The sequence below is a fragment of the Thermobia domestica genome, chromosome 13, assembly GCF_964235325.1.
Source record: "Thermobia domestica chromosome 13, izTheDome1.hap1.1, whole genome shotgun sequence".
Classification (NCBI taxonomy): domain Eukaryota; kingdom Metazoa; phylum Arthropoda; class Insecta; order Zygentoma; family Lepismatidae; genus Thermobia; species Thermobia domestica.
In genome coordinates this window covers 214,753,408-214,775,691 of record NC_137466.1, presented here as the reverse complement: position 1 = coordinate 214,775,691, position 22,284 = coordinate 214,753,408, and the positions used below count along the sequence as shown (strand labels likewise).

Genomic DNA, 22,284 nt, shown 5'->3' with positions numbered 1-22,284 from the left:
ATCCCATGCTGCGTAGAATAACCGAAGTTAACTTCTGTTTATAAAATGTTAGACCAATGAAACTCAAGCTCTTTGTGCATAGAAATATATATATGTAGCCAATAGGAACAAAAATCCGATATTAACTCAATTTCGCCATGTTGTTTACTGAAGCCCTTTTTACATTAACTAATTCATATATTGTGTTTACTAAAACTATCCTTGTACACTATTTTATTGATCAAACTCATCAAAATGCAGAATATTTTCTTTCGAGACTCTTACAACAAAATTCAAATAAGACATGCTTCAAAAATTTATCACCCTTAGACGAAATATACATGTAGTTCTTATTTATTCCATGTTACAGCAGTGTATTATATAATGTTGCTGGTTTCGAGTGAAGGAGACGAGAGCATTTGTAGGGTGACAAAAAAGACTCACAGACATTGAGGAAATATACCAAGGTTCGAGTCTGAAGAGAAGCTTGTTGCTACAATGTCGATATAAAAAAATATAAAACTATCAAATATGAAATTAAGTGCTATAAAAAAACTAATTCTTTGGGATATTATTTGTTCGATAACCACTAAATAGGTTAATTTGAAAATTAGCATCCTGTTCGGTACCAAAGCTATATGAGACGTGGATCTACAGCTTAACATGAGATCCGAACAAGGGCGCCGATCCTGGGGGGGGCAGAGGGGGCCCGGGCTTCCCCAAAACTCATGTGGGCCCCATGTATTTTTATGAAGATATATTTTTATATGTATTTTTTTATTGTTATATGTATTGTTATATGTATTTTCTTTATGAATGTCCCCCCCAAAAAAAAAGTTACAGGGAAATCGGCACCTTTGGATCCGAACCACATTAAATTTCACCGGGAATTGAATCTGGGATTTCCACGCCGAACCATATAACTATGAGGGGATTCAACTATTGATTTTTTTTTCTGATATCTCGCTTAGAATAAAAGCAAACTTCTTAGGTTATGGTAAGATTAAATGCTGTAGAGTTCATTCACTAACTTAAACTTGATATTCTGTTTCGTTTTCTCCCGTAAATGCAGAGTTTCCGTACTTTTTGGTTAATTTTTTGTATACCTAGCAGGAAAGAGAGGGAGGGGGCGAAGAAGGCTTCAATTGAGAGACGATATCAAAAAAAAAAAAAAAAATCGTATATGAAAACGAGGGATTAGCGAAAGACTGTGGAGCATGGAAGCTATTCAGTTGCTGCAAGTGACCTGCCAATAATGGCAGAAAACCTACGATGATTATATAGATCTATGTGCAAGCAAGGTCTAATGAAAGACTGATTTTGTGTATTGCTTTGAAGGATACACTTGACGAATTAGGACTCAGGTTGGTCGTTAACAGGGATTACCAGACTTTCTTATATACCCCTAGGATAACTGCATGTGTCTGTCTTCGGTTTTCAGGTCTTTTAATTAGTATCATAAGTAATATCGAACTGAACTCTGGACGAAGGTTTAGTCACAGATAATTGATATAATTAAAATGTTCATGGATATTATAGTTAATGGACAAGGAATTAATATAGTGTGTGTGTTGATGGTAAAATATTTGTGTTTTATTTTCTTTACAACTATATTAGAACTAGCAATATATCTTTAAAATTACAAAAAAATTCTAATAGTGTATCAAGTATCCATTGTAAATAAGAGTATTTCCACTGTTACAATACTTAGCTACACGCTGTTACCTATATTCGATTGACAACACATATTGCCGACGATAATCTATATATTATCTTATGTTATGTAAGACTAAAAGCAATAGGAACTGAAATATGTGGTATAATCTTCTTTAGACTGATTTTTTTTTTTTTTTCAAAAATGTGTTGGTAAATTAATTCATTGCATTCTATCACTGACCTAAGTACAATATTTGAAATTTTTGTTTTCCTACTTAAAGAGAGAAAAATATTAAGAAATTATTATGCTTGTTGCTTTAGTTTTTTCCCCTAGTACTATCTAATCTATCCTAACAAATTCAATATTGTCATTCAAATTCTCAAATCTCATCAATTGATTTCTGCAACAAATGCTTCCAATTTCTTAACCATTTGTGTTCAGTTCGCATGGTATGATATACCGTCTAGCTTCAAACGTTACGTAGATCTATCATAATTTCCCCCAAATGATACAACAACAGTACATTTTTAAACAAGAGATTTATTACATGATTTTACGAACATACCTTTCCAAAATTTTCTATAACTTCTACACGAAGTAATTATGCGAAAAAGAGTGGAATCTCCTTTAACTACATAGCTCAATCTCAAGAAACGCCAAATGTTTGAAAAATTGAGGATAAAAATTCTCAATTCTTGAAGTCCGCATACATTCATATAAAGTTAAAGGAGGTTGGGAAAGATCGGCCTCCGCCTATGGTATTATAAAAAGTAAAAGTATTCATAAAAGCTAGTGCATCATATGAATATAAAGTTCAAACATTAAACATTACATCTCTATAACATGTATATGAAAAATATTGTAGCAAGTCACATAAAGAACCCAGTAGAAAAAAGAAGATTGTAGATATTCTGTCAGTGTAGATTTTTTTTAAAACTTGCAATAATTATCTTAGTATGAGGTGCTTCATGAACCATAGTATACAAATGCTTCTTGTCAAGTTATTAACTGCAGTCTTCACGAAAACAATAAACATAATGGTTTATCAAGCGCCTCATACTGCAATTGTTGTTGTAAGTTTGAAAAAAACGTCTAAACTGGCAGAATATTAAAAATCATGCCTTTACGGGGTTCTTTAGAGCCTGACATATTAAAAATAATGCAGTTTACCATTTTTCTTTTGTTTGTTTATTCATAAGTAAAAGGAGACAATGGAATGCAACTTACCACAATCATAAATAATGTTATTCTACAACATAAAATATGAACCTGAAGAATTTCCAGTGTTGCCATCCATAGAAATTACAGTGTTGGCAGAATAATATTTCCCCCCAAAATCTAAGTTAAGACAGCCATTAGAGGAACGAACTCAACTGCATTTGATTACGTATCATGTTGCCTTGGAATCCTGTGAACTACTTTTTAAATAATAGTTATATTTAGTTTGTAATAAACAAAATAGTTTTAACATACAGTTATTAAAATATTAAATAATAATGTTATTTAAAAGGCAGTTCACAGGATACCGAAAGAACGTGATACGTAATCAAATGCAGTTGAGTTCGTTGCTCTAACGTAGATTTTGGGGGAAATGTTATTCTGGTAACACTGTAATTTCTATGGATAGCAATACTAAAAAATTTTCTGGTTCATATTTTCTGTTGTAGAATAACATTATCTATATTGTGGTAAGTTGCATTTCAATATCTCCTTTCACTTATGAAAAACAAGCAAAGGAAAAATGGTAAATTTTGTATCATTTTTAGTATGTCAGGCTCCTACTCGTATTTTTCATATGCATCTTACAGTGATGTAACGTTTAATGCTTGAATTTCATCCATATTCATAGGATATACAAGCGGCAGCTGCTGGTGGAGAGCCAATGTGCCCTTGCACTATCACAAATAATACAAAAAATTATATTATTTGACCTACTAAGGAACCAAGTACTAATTGTACTCAATTTTGCACACAATACTTTAATTGCAGCGTCGGCATTGCTTACGAGAAGCTGGTTGGATTCGTGCGGTGATTGAATGCGCTCACAAGCACTTGAGTGCCAGATTTCTCCGGGCTCTCCCGTGGTCTGAAAACTGCTTTCTGCTCATGCTTGTTACTTGGGAATCAGCACGAAAGTACGGAGGAATAGCCATCTTTCTGTGCTGCCATCGAGGTAGGCTCCAAGCGGGAGATTTCTTCCGGATCTGAAATTGCCTGGAATTGCATCACGTGACTCTTGGTTCGCTTGTTTGCATTCTAGTATTTCCAAGGTAGCTACTGTCTAACTAAATATTAGTTATTATTTTTTGTCATTTGGATTTGATTCAGAGAAACCATTAATTAACTGCATAAAGTAACGTGTGAATTATGTATTTTTTGAACTTTTGGTGTGCCTTTCATTATAGCGCTGTTCTCCACTTTTATATATATACTTTTGCCTACTTTGGATCCACTTTGAATGCAAAGCATACCTAAGGATTCTGTTGGATGTATGTCTGGAAATTATGTACCCTAAGGGGTCCCTTGAGCACCCATTGCACATTGCTGAATTAGACATTTTTGAATTGACTATGTGTGACTTCTTAACGCTGCTATGCACCGCCACTTCAGTTTCTCGAACTCGCATTAACGCGTGTTGCAGTGTAGCTTTCCACGATTTTGGGCAGCCCTAATCCTGAAAGTATGTACTTTTCACTACAAGCCTATATTAATTTTTTTCTCTTAATTTCATATGAGGAATTATCTCACAGTTTGTCGGTAAAGTTCATTAACACTCTATATGTACCTATCTATCACTAATTATTGTGTAATAAAATAATTATAAAATGAGTTATTTGTGTCTTTTGCATGTTACTTTTTTTTTCGGATATGCTCTTTTTACCTTGCACAATTTTGGCACTACCACTCCATATAGTCACGAGCCGCCACTGTGATATACTGACTTTTATGAACAATTTTATTTTTTATGAGTATTATAGGAGGGAAAAGGGCGATTACCCACCTTCTTTATTGGTGTCAGAAAACAGAATTTTATCTCAGAAGAGATAAGCTATCAATATATAGAAAAATCTTTTACGAATTTTTGTTATTTTTTTTTAAATGTTTGTAGCTTCAATATGTCCATCCACCGTAGACAAGAACATAAAAAGACCATCATCAATGTTTTTTTTTTTTTTTTTAAAAAAAAGAAAAACCTACATATGTTGTATTCAATTTATCTCATTAAGTGCTATTTTAATAGATTGCACTATGTCTAACTTGATATTACCATATAGATGAGCACCTTATTAAATATGGCACACATTTATTTAAATAACTCATTTGCTTTTCTTCCACGAAATACGTTGAGAATAGTATAGCGGCTTATTTCTGTAATTCTTTCTCGAGAATTTATGAAGCCTTTATGGAAATTCCAGTAAAAGACGTAGCTGAGATAAAAATCGTCATTTACAATTCATGACTTACAGTATTAAAAAAAATAGATTAGAAAAAAAAACATTAAAAAACCGAATTGACTTTGGTATATTTCCTTGAATGTTTACATTTGAAAAAATGGTTCATATTCTCAACAATAATTATATACCATTGTATATAGTATAGGAGAAATATAAAAAGTTGATATGAACATTATTTACAGAGGAAGATTTCCATATGAAAATAGGATTTTAAAATGGCGACATTTTTTCACAAAGAAAAAAGACAGTCTTTGGCGCAATAATGGTTGATTTCAAAGCAACTCATGTGTGTAGTATACATGTAATAACATGTGTGCAGGTGATAGATGAGTGCTGTAAGAAAAGAGGAAATACAGACACATACATATATATATATTAGTATTGTTTATATAGTTTTTTTCATCATGTATGAAGCGTATGGGAAAATAATTCTGCACTCATAGAGGCAAATATATCTATATATACAGTTCGCGCAGTGCAAATCTTATACATTGGAATTGCGGGCCAAGCTTCAAATGTAAGAAAGGCGGAAAGCAAATGGAATGATGAAATATATTTCTGTTGTTGACTTTCTTTCCAAGAGACACAAAAGAACCACAATATAACTGTCCTTATATAGGCGAAAGTGTCAAAAGTATGATAATTACTTCTTCAAATCATTTCTGGTCCTTTATTTGCACAATACGTTTCGATTTTAAGTAGCTATTGGTATATGCTATGAGTAAGTGGTCCGAATTTTGATTGTTTAACAAAGAAAATAAGGTATATACAGGGTATTTCAAAACAACACCAACTACGGTAGTTGGCGAGTGCTTCAAATTATATGCCCGTAGCCGAACTCGCTCTATAAAAATTGTTGCGGAAGAACTGCAAGATTCTGATACATGGATAGGGCACATGCTAGTCCCGAAGTGAAGTCTTGACTCTACTACAGTAGGTCCCATAGTATTGGAGCTATGGATCTTTAAAGTTCATTGTTTCATGTTTTAGGCAGTCTATAACTCCGAAATAATGGATTTCTGCATCCAGGTTTGTCTATATTTGTTGTCTTATCTTGGTGTCAGGAATCGTCTCCCAAATGTTATCGGTGTTGTTTTGAAACACCCTATATATATAATTAACTGTATGTTTATATATATTCACCCTCAACAACTGTATAAAAAGTTTATGTTCGAAATATATATATGTTATTTTTCAAAAATAATTTCAAATTTCACTTTAAAATGAATCAGTATCACAAACAATGGATTATTTTGACCATGTTTTGTGGTTACTGAAATCCTGCATACAGTATTTAAAATATATATCTTATACTTTAAATTAAAAAATATCAAAACATGGTTTTATTTACAATTCTATAGAAAAACTTAAAATAATTTATTTAAAAATATAACAAAAAGGGAAAAGAAAGAATAAAAGGAAAACATAAGAAAACCAAATGATTTAAGTTTGAAAGGAAAAAAATAACAATAACAAAAAATATTTTTAAGAACTTTTATTTACTGAAACGAACTCAACAAAAATAAACATTTATTATAATTATAAACAAAATACAACAAAAAAAAGTGGAAACACAGGTAACGTTCAAAAGAGTTCTGTTTCTTACTCTAGATATAATACATAATAAAATGGAATGCTAAGATTACACACTGTTACCTGTCACTGTACCGGACAAAATTAAATTGATTTATTTTCATCTGCTTAATTGTTTTATATTAGCTGAAAAAAGGTACAATACTGAAATCTGCTGGTAGATTATTAAGAATTGTATTTGATGTCGTCTTCATTATGTTGGTCGATTATTGTGCACCGACGGTAGCGTCAGGTGGAATCACATTGCACAGGATTTAAGTAGAATGGAAAAAATATACACATTATATATACCAACGTCTTTTTCTATCACTCAACAAATTATCGTCTATAATTACATATGTATCTATATATATATCTTCATATATATATGCATTTTTCATAAATAAATAATTTGAATAAGACGTACTCCCCCTTGAAATGTATGCTTTAGTGCAGACAGAAAATTAATAAAACTATTTACAACAATACTAATACTTTTTGTACACAAAGCATTTTTTTTATTTCCACTGTCTCCGAAACTAATTAAATTAACTGTCTTTGCTTACTATAAAGTCATAAACAATCCAACAATATTGTACGAGTTTTGTTGGAATTAGTATTTTTTTTTTATTTTACCTGCGACCTATTACGTTCGCGTCTAGGTTGTAGCCCACAGGCACTTGGTAATATAGTGTTTAGTGTTTCTGTAATTTTTTTTTTATTTGTTTCACTTTCTGTGAGCGTATCTTTGTCATCGATATGCTGTATGTGATTTTGTTATCTGAACAATCAATCTCCTCATATCTGCTATTTCATTTAAATAAGTGGTACCTTATCTCTCAAGGATTAAAATATCCAAGAATATTGCCAAAAGCAACCGCCTACTTCCAGATTTATTCCCACTTGTGCTTTTTGCTATTCTGTCTTCCTTGATATGTTGACCATCTATTATTTGCCATTCATTTATCCTTGAAAGAAACGAAGAAAAAAAAAAAGGACAACCGAGACTCGTAGAACCATCACAGCCTAAAGTGAATGACACCCATTCAATCACCATGTTATCTGGAAGCAACATTTTCTCCTCTCAGTGTTTCTCCCCTGGAGGATCGGAAAAGAAATTAAGAATTCCACGAGAAATTCTTCTCAGTAACCCTCAGACCTCCCTGAAATAAATTGAGAAGAAAAAAATGGAATTAGAACACTTAGATCATATAACAAAAAAAAAAAAAAAAAAAAGGAAAAAAGAAATATTATGCTTAAAATGTATTGTCCTCAAGCCTTTTTATGGTCATGAGTTGAATAATTTTACATAATTTTTATACATGGTTAGGACTGCCATCTGTTCCGAATTACACGGGATATCCCAAATTTTAAGAAAATTTCAGCGTCCCCAATTATACCAAAGAGGGATTATTATATGGTGGGACGCTAACTTGTCTAAAACATTTAGAAAATATGGGACAGTTAGAGACGTATTATATGAAGGGACGCTAAATTATCCAAAACATTTACAAAATATGGGACAGATAGGTACGCATTATATGGCGGAACGCTAAATTATCCAAAACACAAAATATAGAACAGATAGTTATGCATTATATTGCGAAACGTTAAATTAGCCAAAATACTAACAAAATATAGGACAGATAGGTACTCATTATATGACGGGATGCTAAATTATCCAAAACACAAAATATGGGACAGATGGGTACGCATTATATGGCGGGACGCTAAATTATCCAAAACCCTTACAAAATATGGGACAGATACGAATTCATTATATGGCGAGACGCTAAAATATCCAAAAGGCTTGCAAAACATATGATAGGAATTCTCGTGCAAATATGACTATCAAGATAGCGATACGATTCTATTGCTAAATTGTTACGTGTTGGCGGCCGTGAAATAATCGCAATGACGTTATTCTTTGACCGGTTAAATGATTCATAACTTCTGTCCAACTACGTTGGCGGCAGTGAAATCATCGCCAATGACGTTGTTCTTTGACCAGTTCAATGATTCATAACTTCTGCTCAACTAACTGTCCACGGAGCTGACGGCTACGAGGTTCCTGTTTCCTGTTTTGGGTTTAAATTTTCATTGTACTTTTCATTCATGAACATAAGTATTTCTTTCTGTTTCTCTTAATAAATAGTTTCATGTACAAATTTGGGTACGAAGAACCGGTGATTTACACATGCTCAGTAAGTGTGTCCCACTTTAGGTTTACCAAGAGATGGGAACCCTATACATGCTTACTGATTATATAGTATTATGAAACAGTGTTCGAAGTGGGAAAAGAAACAAAACAGAGGTGGTATGTTTTATTACGATTTTGACTCGACATACCAACTATCTAAATGTTGAAATGCAGTGAGGGTATTGTATAAAAGAGTGAATTTCTATCTACATAACGACTGAAAAAAAAGGAGAGCTTCTCTGTAGTAACGCGGGGAGATATGGAGAGACTTTGATCCTCCGCCAACAACTTTCTGAAAAAAAAAAATCTCCTTATGTTGTATTATAGAGAATTATACACGAAAATGCTCAAAAACGGAATGAGGATATTAACAATTTCCTGTGGGAAATCTCCAGGTCCTCCCACTCGACTCCAAATCCCCGGAAGGCCCTCCCTCACAGCAGACAACCCCTAAATCCACCCATGCTCAAAACACGGAATTTATATGCATTAAGGCAAGAAGACACACACACATACATAACAAAGAAACAATTTAATATAGCACATCAAAATATAAACTAGGTGAACTATTTTGAAACAAAAAGTAGGAAAGGATAACAAAAATGTCGGTGTTGTCAACTTAGAAATTATTTCTACATAATAAATAAAGTCTTTTTACGTAGAAAGCTGTTCGTCAATTACTGGATTTATTAACGGTATTTAGCATCTATTTTCAGTGATGGTATGTTTTAATCATTGATAAACCAGAGACGGTATGCCTTCATTACTGAAAAACCAGAGGCGGTATAGCATACCACCGCATACGGTCTCACTTCGACCACTGTTATGAAAACTAACAAAAATTAAAAAGTATTTTGTTACAGTGAAAAAACTTTAAAATTATTTAGAATATGGTACTGCGGATCTAGAACAGTTTCAGTCATTTATACTGTGACCTTCTTCAACAGGGGAAGTCACACACAAGAAGATCGAACTAACTTCTAACTTCATGACATCTTGAGCCTTAACTGCATGGGTTCTAAACTTTTTTTTGTAGGAAAAAATCTTTCAGTTTTTAAAATATAAGTTTAGAGAAGATGTTACTGACAAGAAGTTTAGAAAAAGTATAATTGACTGAAACTGTTTAGGTAAACTCTTAGAGACACAATAAATAAAGTAAATCCATAATAACACTTTTAAAATAGAGTTAAAAGTGTGCCTGTTACTTTAATTAAACAAATATTTAGAATTCTTTCTTAAATGCAAAGCTATAGACTAAAATAATTCAGTAACTTTCAAGGTAATATCTTTATGGATAGCTGGCTTGTAGTTAAAAGGGGTCAAATTAGAAATTTGGAAAAAGATATTGTAAGATACGGAGACCTAGTGCTAAAACGAAACAAGAAGCCTAAAACATTTTCTCTGTTTATGGAAGAAAAGGTCAATTTGCTAAGAAAAAGGTTTTTCTCTGAGAGTAAAAGAACAGAAAATAACATTTCGGGCATTTAGGTATCAACAAGTGGCTATTCACAGATATTATTCAGCATCAAACAAAGCACTTGTTTCCAATGTCTACGAGAATCTAATTCGGTTCTGCATCTTGGTTATAAGAAGTTAAAATCTAATACTTATTTTCAGCGTGATATAATGTAGTTTTACTTACGAAGCTTCTATTGACGCATCACTTAAGATGAAGTCTTTCATCCGAAGCAAATCCGCTTTACTTGGTTTCGGTGATCCTTCTGAGACCGTGATCTGTGCTGATGAGATTCCATCCTGAACCTCGCTTACGTCAATCTTCACATCAGCCGGCCGCGTCGGAGGCAATTGAGAATGAACCAACTGAAATATGAATGTAAATAAAAATGGCGTAAGTTTTACAGAAACGGATACTGCATTATGAATGAACAAAATATACAATGTAGCCTAATATATTTCTTTATTTATTTGCTTAATTATTCATGGAGGAACTAAGGCACAGAAGTAGTTTTTTCCCACGATATAAACTATTTTGTCTTAAGATATTAAGATGGGAAACTCATAGTAAACTCATGAAAATTATTAAATAAAGTACTTAAACACCTTTGTTGAATGAAACTGACTAATAACTCTGTTCCATGTCATATAGTTAAGGTATGTAGAATATGTTCTAAAGCATGTACAGCATTTGCTAAAATTAGTCTACACATGTTTTGTCTTAGACAATTTCACATGATTCCATAGTATTTTTGCATGAGCAATCCAGCTTTGCTATCACATAGTTTTATAGATATAAGAATATATTTATCAATTTTCATGTAAAAATTGTAATTTTTACAATTATTGATTTGAGGTACTTATTATTATCACTAACTAGAAGTCGCACAAAAACCTGTGTGGCGTTCAAGCTTGATTAGTGGAGCGGAGATTTGTCAGAACTTGTCGCGAGTTGTACGTTTTCTGGCTGGTCACTACATTGCTTAACTCACTGAGTTCTTTATAGACTCTTAAAGTGATCGCAGTGCTATTTTTTTTTTAGTAGTAGTAGTAGTAGTAGTAGTCATTTTGGGTTATGTTTGAGAGATTAAATATCCACACAAGTTTCTAAACAATCTAGATAGTTATGTGTGTAATGAGTTGACTTTTAAATCTCAAAGAAGAACTTCACTTCTTTAATTCGAAAGAAGATTTCCAAAATTAGTGACACAAAAATAAAAGACGAAATTTTCGAAGGACCGCACATAAGATAACTAATAAAAATTGCAAATATTGAAGAAAGATTGAATTATTTAGAAAAATGAGCATGAGTTTCTTTCAAAAATTTAGCGAAGGATTTTTTAAGCAACAAAATATTTGACAACTATAAGAATCTAGTAAAGCAGTTACTGAAAGAATATGATAATTTAGTCTGTAATATGTCTCTCAAATTTCACTTGGATTTCTTTTCGGAAAATCTGGTTGCTGTAAGTGACGAATATGTTGAAAGCTTCTATCAAGACAATTCAATTATAAAAAGGTACCAAGGACAAAACTTAAGTATGTTGGCAGATTACTGCTGTATGTTGGCTCAAAACAAACGCTCTTGAGATAAAATATTTAAGGAAATAATCAATTAACAATTAGGTACTGAACATTTGTTAATATCTTTATTGTAAAGCCTATCACTGTAAAATATTTATCTATCACAATAAAACCTTACATGATATTCAAAAATTTATTCTCATTTTTTAATTCAGTGCAATTTTTCCTATAAAAATCAGTCAATAAAGTTTTTAGGACAGAAAAAAAGTTTTATTTTGTAGACCAGTGTTATTAGTTCTGAAGAAAATCTTGATAGAAAAATAAACAATTACGGAACTAGCCATTAGTACTATATCACACACATGGTGGAAGAGTTACAACTCAAAACATGGAAATTTTGAGTTATCGTCGCTCAAAAGAGAATAGAGAGAGAGAGAGAGAGAGAAGCGAGCTCTATCTGGTGGCATTCTCACGGAAACCTAACTAAACAAATTAACCCCTAAATGGCAGAAATACTAGTATTCCAGGAAGCGATTTTGATAGAATAACAAACTTTAGAAGTCATGTTCCCACAAATATGTATTCTTGACTTGTAACTGTCTTCCACGAGCGTGCGAAATATCAATTATTTGTAAAGTTAATAAGACGTTATTATCATTCATTAAGAATGTAACTCTAGGAACGGACAGCTAACGAAGGATATGAAATATTTGAAAATCTGAATTAGAAAATGTATTTAATTTGTAGACTCAAAAGCAGTAGATCTTCTATAGTATTAACTATAACATATTTTATCTCCTGTTAAGATAATCTGTTTAGAAACTGTCGTGTTTCGTAAAGGAATCCTTGGATACTAAAGAATAAAGAAAAACAGCAGTCCATCAGATTTGACTCTAGTTTCTAGATTGATGATCTAGAGATAGTTATAGATAAACAAATTTGATAAATACATCTGCATAAAATGTTTTTGTTCTATATATTTTAGATATTTAAAGAAATTAAGAAAAAAGTTTTGATTTGGAGAAATATTTGATTTTGGATATATTCTGATCTTACGTGATTCGTCGCAGCACTTGAGACGAGCTGACTTTTATGACAACAGATATTTACAATTGATTTCTTTCTTTGTTTTTCGTTACCACGTATATGACAATAATTCAAATACGTTCGAAAGTGTTCATAAAGACTATATAAGTTCTTTGCTTAGAAGAATGTTGTTTAGTAAGCTATATAAACGTGTAATTTTAATACATAAAAAGTAATAGTCGTTGAGATAGACGTAAGACTCCATACTTCCACGACTTCGGCACTTAAGGAGGTGATGTACTGAAGGTGATCATCTTCGCCTGCCTTTACCTTCCAAGTTACCCCAGATAAGTCACATTAGAACAAAGGCAGAACGGGAAACATTTCTCTTCTCAAGCATGGATCGAATCTGAGCCTCCTGGTTGGTGGGGAGATGCGTTACCCATTATGCCGCTACAGCTCAGTATCGCCCATTATCGACAAGTTACTTTCAACAAAAATTACCAGAGTCACCGACAGAATCCGAGAACACTTTCCAGTGTGTAATTCTCGATTTTAAAATTATCTTTTCTAATTTACATTTAGTAAACTAGTTTAAATTCTGTTTTGGAATATATGTTTTACTCACTGCTCGAACATTATATCATGTAAAAATAAATAAAATCGTCAAATTTTCCTAGTTTACTTTACTTCGAAAAATGGAAAATATATAATCGAAATTTACTTTTCTTTTTAGGTCGAATTAGATTTAGTTACGTAGTTTAGGCTAGGTAGTTTATCATTAGCTTAAAGAAAATTAAAAAAAATACTAAAATAGATATTTTTTTTCTCAAAGGTTTCTTGCGCTAATCCCCTGGCAACTTTTGAAGGATAGTAATCAGTAAAGTATTCCTACTGATTTTCAACTGTGTTCATTTGCAGTGAAAAATACAAATGTGTCCGATTAAAACTGGAAAAAAACAATAAAATGGAAATTGAGCCAAGAAGAATGGAAAATTATGAGGTCATGTTGGAGGTTAGGACATCTTGGGAACAGTATTTTCTCGAAGGAACGAAATGCACGTACTGTTTCCGGAAACAGAAACGTTTATATCTTCCTGTGCTTTAACAATGAATGATATTATATCAACTTTGTTGAATATCGATGACAAATTGTTATTTATGCCTATTGTTATATGGCAGATCTTTACACTCAGATATAAAAAATGAAAGGAAATCTTTAAGCTTTACGCTCCACGGCTATGCCAGATAGGCTAAAGGAGACCGTGATGATGAGAAATGAATGAAATTGTGGAAGAAGAAAGTGGGAAGAAACGGGAGAACTCCGAGAAAACCCACGTACACGGTGTTTGTACTCACAAAGCTCACTTGGCGCGAGTTGGGATCGAACCAAGGCCTCCATGCACCAGAGGTAAACTCTCTACTACTGAGCCACCGCGGCTCCATACTCAGACATAAAGGAAACATTAATTTGATATAAAAATTGAAGGAAACGATGGAGAAAAGTAGTTACTTCATTAGGTATCTATTTAAGAGAAGAACTAAATCCATAAATATAATAAATAATAAATAAATAAATAAATAAATAAATAAATAAATGAAGTTTACATACCTCCATATTGATGGCTTCCATTGCAGGTGATATAGCAGAGCTTCCTTCAATGTAAGTAGAGGATGCATGTGCAAATTCTTCAGATATCATTGGATCTTCACACACCACTCGAAGCATGGATCCTAGAAAACAAATAAAACAAAAGGCTATAAAATAAAACAGGTAAATGTAATAAAGTCTATGATGAGAGATCCATAAAATTCAAAATGTGTTTTTGTAAACCTATTGAATAAGTGGTGTGTATAATGATATGTAAGACTGTCACATTAACGCCAGCGCCCTAATTGCAGCGGTGCCCGTGAGGTCACCGGAGTCAAGCTGTGCTGACTCTGACCTTAACTTGGATTGGTGACAACTAGGGTAAACCATATAGTTTGATAGTGCCTTGTTAATCCAGCACCGGCGCCGTTAATTGAAAGAAAAAATTAAAAGACTCTGGTTAAGAAAATCAGTAAAAACAGCGAAAAGGTTCGCAATATGCTGATCACACATTCGCCAACCTAAAATCGCCGGCTGGTTGACTTGAACCCTTCAAGACTATATGCCAGAAAGTTTAGTTACACACATAGGCGGAGCTAGGAATTGTCTGCTGGGGGGCAGTGAGGGGAACAGACCTTTTGGTCGGTCTCGGAGGTCTTGGTAGGTGGCCATCTTATATGTGGCATTTTTATTTTTTGTCAAAAAGTTTGGGGGGGGAGGCAATACTCCCCTCCCCCCCATAACTCCGCCCATGATCATACATATGTAAATTAGTCAAATTTATAATGAAATAAATTAAAGCATATTAATATTTAATATTTAGTAATGACTTGCCATTAAATACGTCTCTATTTGAAAACGTTTCAACAAGCCCTCTAGTCTTCTTCAGTACCTTGGAAATTACATTGTAAACTTTTTTTTTCGCATCTCCTGACGCCATAATACCATTTTGCGCTATTACTGGTACTCGATTTAAATCTGACAGATTAAAAATAGACGTACTAGTATCAAAATGGCTGTTTTCCTTAGAGTTCATATTGACCAAACATCTGTAAACATCAATATAGAAATTACATCTTCGTTTTCGGAAAAAGAAAATTTAACTGACAATTTCTATAAGGTGCTCTAAATTGTCATTTATCTTTATGCAAAAACAAAGATATAATTTCTATATTGCTAAATATGAACTTAAAGGAAAACAGCAGTCTGATACTGGTAAGTCTGTCTTTGATATGTTGGATTTAAGTCGATGATAATGCGAAATAGTATTATTGCATCAGAAGATATGAAGAAAGTTTGTAGTGTAGTTTCAACATCATTGAGAAAGACAAGAAATTATGTCGAAACCATTTGGAATTTTCAAATCAACACTTATCTAATCTAATATAAATAAAATAAAGAGTTTGTTTATGTGCCTGTCTGTCTGTGTGCGGCCTGGGGACCAGATGAGTGGACCGACAGCTATCAAATTTTGGTCACGGGTACCTTAGTCCAGGCCCCAGACCAACACGATGCGTTTTTATTTTTTTCAAACTTCGAACCAGGGGAGTCACCGGGACATGTAAAAGTAGTAGAAAATTACCGATATTAGTGTCGAATTAGTTTTCACAGTAGCTGAGATCAATGGTGAAACTCTCATCGCACTAACTTCGGCTGCCGCCCGGGGATCACCTGAGGGAGGGAGAAGCGGATACCAAGACATGTAACAATAATCCGAAATAACCGATATTAGTGTCAAATCCATAGTTTTCGCGGTCGCTGAGGTCAATGATGATACTCCCACAGACCCTGACTTTCACATACAGTCCCCATAGGCTGAGACCAGAGACTTTTTTTTTTAAATTCGAACCAAGGGGTCTCAGGGGGCGTTTACGGGATATGTATAAGTAGTAGGAAATGACCGATATTTTTTCCTTTCGTTGTTTAGTTTGTTTACATAAATATTTTATCTGACCCATGCGAAGAACGGGCATTTCAGCTAATTTAATATAAAATCATTGCTAAATATTAAGTAATCACCTACTTAAAATGGGAATATTGAAATTACTGTACTTTATATTTGAAGAAACTGTTACTTTTCTTGGATTTAAGATAGATGGAAAAGAGTAATGGACTGAACACATACATGAAACGAAATAGCATAATGAAGTCGATGCTATTGAGAACTAACAAGTATTCTGGACTTCAGCATTATTAAGACATAGCAGCTCAGAAATTCACAGTCATCATCTTACACCTTGAGTTTACTGCACCATATATATAGCTATGATAAGGTAAATTATACTTATGTTGCTAAAATACAGTGTAACGGTTTCGACAACTTAACGTTATCTTCATTCGACACTAACTGAAAGAGATATCTTTCTGTGCTCTGAAGATATCTCTTTTAGTTAGTGTCTGAAAAAGATAACGTTAAGTTGTCGAAACCGTTACACTGTATTTTAGTTGTAATAAATAAGTGTATATACTCTGGTCAGAAATGTTAATTATTCCTTTGAAGAATTGTTTTCATCAGGGATTCTCAACCTGGGGATCGCGACCCCTTGGGAATCGCCAAAGGGTTTCATGGGGATCACGAAGATAAGTAGAAGATGAAAACTAACCAAATTTGGTTCTACTTCATTCGCTTTTAAAGAAGTTCTGTATCCACTATATACAAGAAATGGATTCTACTATTATAGAAATAGATAGATACTGTGAGATTTCCGCAATATGTGTATTAAAAATCCCACACAAGTTAATTACAAATTAGAAATTGTAAGGGGGACGCTGGCAAGAGAATGTGATAAAATGGGGTCGTGGTAGGAATTAGGTTGAGAACCATTGGTTTACATTATTGTAATTACAACAAATGTCCGAATAATTGTTCGAGCAATTTTAAAGTACTAAAGGGTATATAGGTCTATACTGTCCGATTTCGAATAAGTAAAAATTTGCTGCCCCGTACTAACTAAATGTGTAATTATTTTCAGTCAATTAGGACCACTACATACATAAGGGACCCCATTGGCAGCCTTAAAACCTTAGAAAAATTCAATAACAATATTTGTACTTTGAAAATAACGTAGATATTGAAATTTTCTTCACTTTCTTTTAAGGTGTAAACATTACAAAGGGAGCTGATAAAAAATACTTATAATAATGCACGACTATGTTAATCAACCCAAATTAAAATAATAATCGTAATAAAATCATGACGAAACTTACCTTCGTTATCATTATCCGTGAAATCCAACGCCTCGAGTTCACTGGCAAGACTAAGATGCATGCTCCCCGTACTACTCACGCCACTCGAGCTCCTCATGCTTTCGGTGCTGAGACATTTACTTGTTGGTTTTGCTTTCAGTTCATTCGATGGTAGGTGTTGTCCATAGTTTAAAGAAAGTCTCTTGTGGATGCTGGAATCTCTCGTATCCTGTTTCTGCAATTGGATAGAAAATACAAGAATTCCGATATTAATCTTTTACTATCACTGCGTGAGGACTGATCATGCGACAGAAGGACTTGTAAATTCTATGACATCTATACTGTAAATAAACATCAAGGGCCTCTTTCAGTATGAGTCTTCGCAAAATTTGCGTATCTCACCGCAACGTTTAAAAAAAACTATAAGTAATTATAATTGATACGTCGATAATCGCAAACTAAATTGCAAATTGTGCATTGTGCTGACGCAAATCGTTATGGAGTGATGGTTTTTCTGTCTTAGTAAAGAGCCTATCCGATTTCAATGATGTGAATCGACTCTGGGGGAGAGGGCTGAAATACATCTCAAATGTAGAAAGGACTATGTAGATTTTATATTCCCCGTGTAACGTGGGTTCCTGTCACCACGGCATGGCGCGTCCTCAGGTTGCGGATCGAGGAGAAGGCCTCTAGATATAGAGGTTAGCTGCGAATATACTGAATAAGCAGTCGCGGACAGCCGACTAGGAGTGGTCCTCCAGCTTGGGGGTTTGGGTAGGGCTAACAACCTCATCCTGTAAAAAAAAGCACTTGTTCAGAAATATTCACAAAAGCCTCGGACAAGGACTGATAACTTGGCACGACCTCAGCAAAAGAAAATGGACATGAGATTTGGAACATGGAATATTAGGAGTCTTTATAGGGCAGGCGCGTTAAAATCCGTAACGAGGGAGTTAGAGAAATACAGGATGGACGTAGTAGGAGTTCAGGAAGTTAGGTGGGAAGGAAATGAATCTGAGAATTCCGGAAATTTTACGTTCTTTTACGGGAAAGGAAATAAAAATCACCAGTTAGGAACGGGGTTTTTCGTTCATAAACGTATATTACCAGCAATTAAACGGATTGAATTTGTTACTGACAGACTTTCTTTTATTACTCTTAAGGGACGGTGTGTGATATTATTGTTTTAAATGTACATGCCCCAACGGAAGATAAGGATGACGATATAAAAGACAGTTTTCACGAAGAAGTGGAACGGATATTTGACCAACTCCCGCGATACCATATGAAAATTCTATTAGGGGATTTCAATGCGAAGGTAGGACGAGAGGATATTTTCAAACCGATTATAGGGAACGAAAGTCTGCATAAGGAAAGTAATGACAACGGTGTTAGACTCGTGAACTTTGCAACATCCAAAAACCTAATCGTGAAGAGTACAAAATTCCCACATCGCGACGTTCATAAATACACTTGGACATCACCAGACGGGAAAACACATAATCAAATTGATCACGTTTTAGTAGATAGAAGAAGGCAATCTAGCATAATTGATGTCCGGTCGTTTAGAGGGGCTGATTGTGACACTGACCACTACCTGGTAGCAGCAATAATACGAGAGAGGTTATCGTTGAATAAAGGTAATATTCATTGTCCGAAAACGGAGAGATTCAATTTAAAGAAATTAGAAGAGAGCCAGGTAAGAGAGGAATAACAGATTGAAGTTTCGAATAGATTTTCGGCTTTAGAAGATTCGGAGTGCACTAGTGTTGAGGATACCTGGATTGAAATTAGAGATAGCATTAAAATTTCAGCAAAAGAAAAATTGGGACACGCAGAAATACGTAGGAACAAACCATGGTTCGACCAGGAATGCATAAAACTAGCAGAGAAGAGAAAACAGGCAAAATTACGCTGGCTACAAAATCCGAATGAAATGACTACACAAAATTTCGCAGATATCAGGCGGGAAACTTCCAAAACTTGTAGAACAAAGAAACGCGATTTTTTGAAAGCTAAAATTAAGGAACTTGAAGATAATAGTAAAAATAAAAACATCCGGGACATGTATAAGGGAATCAACGAATTTAAGAAAGGCTATCAACCTCGTGCTTATATATTAAAGAAATCTGACGGTACAGTTCTCACTGACACGGATAACATCTTAAATAGATGGAAAGATTTCTTTGACGATTTGCTTAACACGCAATCAAAAACTAGTGTTCGTGGAGAAAAGGAGATACACACCGCAGAACCGTATATTCCAGAGCCCAACCGAATAGAAGTAGAAATCGCTATAAAGAAATTAAAGAAACACAAATCTCCGGGTGTAGATGAAATTCCAGCTGAGTTAATTTTAGCTGGAGGCGAAAAATTGTGGAACAAGATACACAAACTCATTCTCCTTATCTGGAACAAGGAAGAATCGCCTCAAGAGTGGAAAGAATCAATCATTGTTCCAATCCACAAGAAAGGCGACAATCTGACTGTAATAATTATCGAGGCATTTCTCTTCTGTCAACATCCTATAAAATCCTTTCAAATATTCTGTTAGCAAGACTGACCCCATACGCAGATGAAATTATTGGAGATTATCAGTGCGGATTTAGACGAAATCGATCAACTATCGACCAAATATTTACCATTCGCCAAATACTCGCAAAAAAAAGTGGGAATACAATACCCCGGTACATCAACTATTTATTGATTTTAGAAAGGCGTACGACTCGGTTAGGAGAGAAACATTATACATTGTTCTTGCAGAACTTGGAATACCGAGAAAGCTAATTAGATTAATTAAGATATGTTTAAATGAATCCCAAAGTAAAGTCCGGGTAGGAAAATTTTTGTCCACGAGCTTTCACGTCGAAAATGGCCTGAAACAAGGAGATGCGTTGTCGCCATTATTATTTAACTTCGTTTTGGAATACGCTATAAGGAAAATCAAAGATAGCAACCAGGGCTTACAGTTGAACGGTATTCACCAGGTTATGGCATATGCTGATGATGTAAATTTAATAGGAGATGATAGGAGAACAATAGAAAGAAATGCAGAGATCATATTAAACGCTTGCAGGGACATGGGTTTAGAAGTAAATGCAGAGAAAACTAAATACATGGAAGTGCGTCGGGACCGGAATACAGCAAATTATGGATGCGTTAAAATACTAAATAATACTTTTGATAAAGTGGATACTTTCAAATATCTAGGATCAATATTAACAGAGGAAAATCATATTCACGGAGAAATTAAATGTCGACTAAAAGCAGTGAATTCGTGTTACTATTCGGTTCAAAATCTCTTGTCGTCGCGAATTCTGTCGAGGAATTTGAAGCTTAAAATATATAAAACGATAATCATGCCTGTAGTTCTGTATGGCTGCGAAACATGGTCACTTACTCTGAGGGAAGAACATAGACTGAAAGTATTTGAAAACAAAATCCTGAGACGAATATTCGGACCCAAGAGGAACGGGAATGGGGAATGGCGGAAACTTCATAACGAGGAACTACATAATTTATATGGTTTACCCAACATTGTTAGGGTCGTCAAGTCTAGGAGGCTTAGATGGGCGGGTCATGTAGCTAGAATGGAAGAAAGTAGAGACGCTTTCAAAGTGTTGACTGGAAGACCAATCGGAAAACGACCATTAGGAAGACCTAGGCGCAGATGGGAGGACAATATTAAGATGGATCTCGCAGAGATTGGAATACAGAGTAGAAACTGGATGCAGTTAGCTAAGAATAGAAGTCAGTGGAGAGCTTTTGTGAACGCGGCATTGAACCTCCGGGTTCCATAGGCCATAGAGTTAGTTAGTTTAAAAACCAAATGAGGGAGATAGCTCAAATTCTGCTCGAATGTAGAAGAGACTACGTAGATTCCATATTCCAAAAGCAACATTAAAAAAAAAAAAAAAAAAAAAAAAAAAAAAAAAAAAAAAAACGAAAGTCATTGGAAAATCAATGAAAAAAGAGGTCGTCCACATATCTCTTAAATTATATAAATAATTAGAAAATGGCTAATGGAAAGCTTATTGCAAAGACATATTGAAGAGCTTAAAGACAATGTATAGCACGTGAAGTAAATATGGATAGAACATTGTCAAAAGTCACGTGCTTTGAGTAAAATCAATAATAATGATAAAGTATATGTATCTTCTGCGAATTTTCCAAGTCGCTTCGTGCGAAGGTCATGTGCTTGATATAGGAATTGGAATCTCCAGACTCGATTTAGCACGCAATGTAACTTTTGACCTGACTACGTGACACAGTCTGGTCCTTATGGCAAACTGGATAGGCCCTTTGGGTGGCTCTTAAAGTGGAGCGGAGTGAAAGTATATGAATTTATAGAAGGCCATAGTGAAAGGAGTCTTAAGGAAGAAGAAAAGCGTACTTTATGGTTAGTTCTTTGAAGAGTTACTAAAAAAAAGTGTTGCACATGGAGTATTGTACTGTTCGGGACAGAAATGTAGACATAATGAGAGAGAGATGGAAAGTGGCAAAGAAATGCTTGAAATGTGAGTGTAGGGAAGAATAGGAAAAATGATATGACTGATAGAAAACTATAAAGGAGAAGGTTTTTGCGAAAATAACAAGGGAATTGTAAAAGTAAAGATAGAGTAGAAGAGGATAATAATGT

General features: G+C 34.1%; 1 protein-coding gene across 1 annotated transcript in view; it reads right to left on the bottom strand.

The window, feature by feature from the left end:
- Window positions 1–6,578: 6,578 nt before the first annotated feature.
- The window catches only part of LOC145669008 (uncharacterized), a gene marked incomplete in the record, with an annotated part of 761,869 nt that continues 746,163 nt past the window's right edge, over window positions 6,579–22,284 (bottom strand). The window contains 4 exon segments of the mRNA XM_081737333.1: window positions 6,579–7,826; window positions 10,506–10,684; window positions 14,481–14,602; window positions 17,667–17,880. Coding sequence (XP_081593459.1) covers window positions 7,817–7,826; window positions 10,506–10,684; window positions 14,481–14,602; window positions 17,667–17,880 — 525 coding nt within the window.